The following is a 5,033-nucleotide window of genomic DNA, read 5'->3' on the forward strand; positions in this document are numbered from 1 at the left end:
ACCCACAGTGACATCAGACTCTGACTGGTGACATCTTGAGTGGAGAGGTGGTGTTATCAGGCAGTTGCTGGAACATCCGACACTGAGTCAAAACAGTGTGTGAAGGTCTCCAGACAAACTGGACACATCATAAACATGTTGGATATCACCAGAACTTGAAGAAGCTTGACAGAGGTTACATTGTGGAGTTATATGAGGCTGGTTGGTGTCACTGTGGGTACATGATGGCACACACACTCCATGAAGGTTCTGGTTGACCAGGACAGGCCACAATATGGGAGGATGATTATAATGTGTGCCAAGCATTATGCAATCCCATAAACATCTGTGGGTGCTATCTGAACACAGGTGCTGGACATTCATTCAACCTTTATTTGTACGGGCTGGTCTCATTGAGTCATGGCGGCTCATTTTCAAGAGTGCCCTAAAAGTGTTATAATAACAATCAAATCAAGGTGCCATATAAAACAAGGTAAAATACTAAAAACAAGAACTTTTTTTTTTGCTAGCCTGCATGCTACATGCTAACCTGCACTGTGTTTAGATGACTGACAGCAGTCAGATTACAGGTTTGCTGTCCCATGAACAGAGCACAGACTGCTGCATTTGCAGTTGTGCCCTAACCAGGAGGCATGGACTGAAGACAACTGGTGGGATTTTATGTTCAGCAAAGAATCTCAGAGCTGCATTACTACAGGCAGTGATTGTGCGCTTTGATGGCGGTCCGAGCTGGACTAATGCTGCCAATGTTGTCAAGAGATGGGCCAGTGGCCCATCTGGTCTCAGAGTATAACTTCAGGTTACCTCTCGTAATGATTTGGGGGACTCCAATGGCACATCTTAGTCCACATATTACCCCTCCTGAGACAACGCCTGGGTGCCACCTTTCAACAAAACAACACCTGTTTACACATGTCTGCGGGAAAAAGAGGAAACAACATACATGACACTGATCCACAATGAATCACTTTTTACATCCAGATTGGACGTCACACCCGATGGCACGGGACCAGCAGGGTGCCCCTACTTCCTACTCTGTTATCTATTTGATCTAGTATTTTAATTACTGCGGTACCTTTTGGTACTAGCCGTTTCATTTCATTTTGATCACTTCATCTGTGTGCTTCCCTTTTTTTTTGTCAGTGGTTGTAACAACTCAAAAACAGTTTTAATTCTTGAATGTACACCGACACAATTGGCTTTTAGCGTCTAATTCGATTCAGTTTATTTCTAATAGAGCCAAGTCACAACAGAAGTCATCTCAGGGCACCATACAAAAACACTCATATACATAAACAGGAAGTTAATAGCATTATTTGTCTGTGAATAACCTCAATCGGTGATGTTCAATACCGACTGTGAAAGAAGAATTACAAAACTGTGGTATAAAATAATTTAGCCCAGTGAAAAATAAGAAATAGGACAAAGAAAGATTTCTGAGAAAAAGGCTTGTCCTAAATTACAGCACAATGTTGACGGTAGAACAATAAGGTCAGCAGGATGTGTCATGAGGTTTAGGCTGTTTGCACGTGCTTTGTCCGAATAGATGCCATCTTTAAACAAGCTCACTGGTTGACAGAAGAACTCAATAACTATAAAAGGCTTTAAATGAAGCGCACTGATCCTAAATGCTCAATTCAATTAGTATTAATTTAATAAAATAATTGCATCAATAATTACAGTATTGCACTTTGCCAGCCAAAGCTGAAAATGTTTTTGCTCGTGTCTGCAGGCTGGATTTTAATGAAACATACAGAAAGTGTTCATTGAATGTTTATCTACAGCTCATTAACATTTGAAGTCAATCCCATTCAAGATGTCTGCCACAGCTAATCAATAATAGCGAGCACAAATATTGATATACCTCAGCTAAATTTGAAGATTGGACACTAAATCTCAGTGTGGTAGTAGCTAACCATCATCCCCAACACATGGAGCGCTCCACATTGCATGACTTCTGAAAAAAAAAAAAAAAAAATAGCATTAACTGTTGAGATCAATTGTTTTTGTATGTTAGCAAAATATCCTATGAGCCACGGACAAAGTGAAATTCTTCTAATGTAACCACTGGATGTACATCTGAGTGACCCCAATCCAAGATGGCCACCACATCAACATTAGCCAAAAGAGCTAAAACTTATGGTCTGTTTTACAGATATTGAGCTAAAGAAATGTTGTAGTATTAGCTAAGAGTCACCCCCCAGCACATACTTCAAGCACTAACGGATCATGAAAGATCTTGCAATGTGTTTTTTTATTGCATAACTAAAATCACAGTTGATTTGAAGTGAAACAAATTTAACATTATACCAATTATTATACTTTTTTTTCATGTTCAGCATATTTTAGAACAGGGGCCCTCAAACTTTTTGGGTTCAGGGACCCCTTAAAGGGGAGAAAAAGTTTCAGGGACCCCCTCATAACCCTCATGCTTATTAAATAATTTTCTTCAGTTTGTCTCTTTAATGCGATGGAAATATTTGTGTCACATAAATACTTAAGTCCTGTTCTTTAATAGTGTTAATACAATTTGTATACTTTTAAACATGGGGTATTTTTCATTCAAGACAAAGTTGATTAACAAAATTTTTAATTTCAACTGTTTTGGAAAATTAACAGTATCACAAAACACTTTAAAACTTTACCTATTCACATAATGAACATAAATGTATTGTTACTTCTTCAAATTATTACAGAAAACTCTTTACTTAACAATAAAAAAGGTTAAATCATTTCAGCTGGACCAGTTTCTTTAAGTGAGAAAGGTTTTGTCCCCTATCCAGAGGACTTGGTTAATCTGTGGCCTGTCAATCTGTCCCCAAAGGTCTCTTGTAAATGAGTCCCCAAGTCCCTGTGGGACTACCTGTATAAATAAAGGTTGAAGGAATACAAAGCTCTCAACAACCTAGCTCCATCTTCTATTACAGATCTTATTGTGCCATATTTTCTTTGCTCTCAGACTGCAGGCTTACTTGTCATTCCTAGAGTTTCTAAGAGCAGAATGGGAGGAAGATCTTCCAGTTATCAGGCTCCTCTCTTATGGAACCAACTTCCAGTTTCTGTCCGTGAGGCTGACATGTCCAGTTTTAAGACTTTTCCTTTTGATAAATCCTATAGTTAGGGTTGGCTTGTTATGCTGCTATAGGCTTAGACTACTGGAGGACAAATTGACCTCATTTCCTTAAATGAATTGTTAAAATTGAATAGTTTTTATTTGATATTATTTCTATCTTAACATGTGAGTCTCGACCTGCCATTGTGTATCTGTTCCAAACCCAGCCGGTTGAAGCAGATGGTCGTTTGTCCTGAGCCTGGTTCTGCTAAAGGTTTCTTCCTCATGAGGGAGTTTTTCCTTTCCACTGTCACCTTTGTGCTTGCTCAAGATGAGAGTTTTGTGATGGAGTTCAACTCAAAACAGTCTGCTCCTCAGATGATTAATGTTATTAACTTATTTTTATATATATGAATGTACAGTGCCCTGCTGACTTTGTTATGACTTGACGCTATATAAATAAATTGAACTGAATTGTAAATTATATATATATATATATATATATATATATTTATTTATTTATTTATTTATATATTTTTTATTCTTTTGAACCAAAATTCAAATCCAACTTTGACTTTTAATAGTTTATTGTCAGTAATTTTTATATTTTATGATTTTTGTCAGTTTTCGTTTCTTTCAGTAACGTTTATTTTTCTCCTTTGGTACCTGAAGGCGTCGACTCGTCTTCTGCTGATACTTTCATCCAAGATGTTTCATGAAGAAGATAATTTCTGTTTTAATCCCTGGATTATGATGATAACCTCGGCTGGGGGTTATAATTATCAAACAGGAAGTGATGCGTTATGGTTTTTGTCTCCGGTCCGGTTCTTGTTTGTGTGATTGAATCAGTTTCGAGCCGATTTGATTTTCTGCCTCATCATCTTCAGAAAATGAGACGTGAAGACGTAACGAGGACAAGCGTCACGTTTTGAAATAAAAAACAACCCGTCTCAGCCCTGCGCTGGTTGCCATGGAGACCACTCGATGAGGATTGGCTCTCCTCGGCCCGTCATAGACCCCCACCCCCTCCCTGACGTGCGTCTCTTTGCAGGAACGAGTGGGAGCCCCCGGATAAGAAGGTGGACACCAGGAAGTACCGAGCCGAGCCCAGGAGCATCTTCGAGTACGAGCCGGGGAAATCATCGGTGCTGAGGCTGGAGAGGACGGTATGAGACGCCGCTTCCTGTCTGTGTTGGTGTCCCCCCCCCCCCCCATGTCTGCATCACTAACAGCTCGGAGGCTATGTGTGTGTGTGTGTGGCCACCACATTCCCAAAGGGTGTCCTGTTGCAGAGACAAACAATCCAGCCTGTAAGCAAACGAGACGGAGACAGGGACAGAGGGACAGAGAGTGTCTCTTAGGTCTATCGTCTTCCTGTCTTCAGTTTAACTTCTCAGTCTCCAAACGTGGATCTGAGTTTATTGTTCCAACTTTTCCCTCCAAAGCTGAATGTTTGTTCTGAATCAGTCAGCCTGTACGTCTGTTTGTTTGTCTGTTTGTTTGTTTGTCTGTCTGTTTGTTTTTTTTAAATATATTTTATTGCCAAAACTCTGATATTTATACATTTCCTGTCCCTAACATGTTTCAGAGGAATTCACTGCTTTAATGTGTGTGTGTTGGGGGGTGGGGGGGGGGGGGGGGGGGGGGGGGGGGGGGGGGTTGTCACTGTGTTCTGGAGGTAAAGGTACAGAATCTAACCGGAGCACCTGACGTGTTCCTCCACCCGCCCGGCGCTCGTTGTTGCTCCTTTAAGACGCTCAGTTCAACTTCTCCGTTTTACCGACATATAAATTGTAAACGTGTGACGGGCGTCCAAACACAAACTGAAGTCCAGAAAACTAAACTGACTCACGTCTGCAGAGAGAACGGACAACTGGCTGGTCACTAATGGAGAGCCAGAGTCCATTCATGTCAAACATGGAGGGGGAGAGTGGAGGTGGATGGTGGAGGGGGAGCGGGATGGGTAAGGGTGAAGGTGGAT

At 40.8% G+C, this 5,033-nt stretch overlaps 1 protein-coding gene across 1 annotated transcript in view; it reads left to right on the forward strand.

The window, feature by feature from the left end:
- The first annotated feature begins 2,546 nt into the window (after positions 1-2,546).
- The window catches only part of LOC119414221 (chloride channel protein 2-like), a 553,451-nt gene continuing 550,964 nt past the window's right edge, over positions 2,547-5,033 (forward strand). The window contains exons 1-2 of the mRNA XM_037681320.1: positions 2,547-2,551; positions 4,104-4,218. Coding sequence (XP_037537248.1) covers positions 2,547-2,551; positions 4,104-4,218 — 120 coding nt within the window. The remainder of the gene's footprint in view (positions 2,552-4,103; positions 4,219-5,033) is intronic.

Source organism: Nematolebias whitei, chromosome 9 (assembly GCF_014905685.2).
Source record: "Nematolebias whitei isolate Nwh7 chromosome 9, NemWhi1, whole genome shotgun sequence".
NCBI lineage: Eukaryota > Metazoa > Chordata > Actinopteri > Cyprinodontiformes > Rivulidae > Nematolebias > Nematolebias whitei.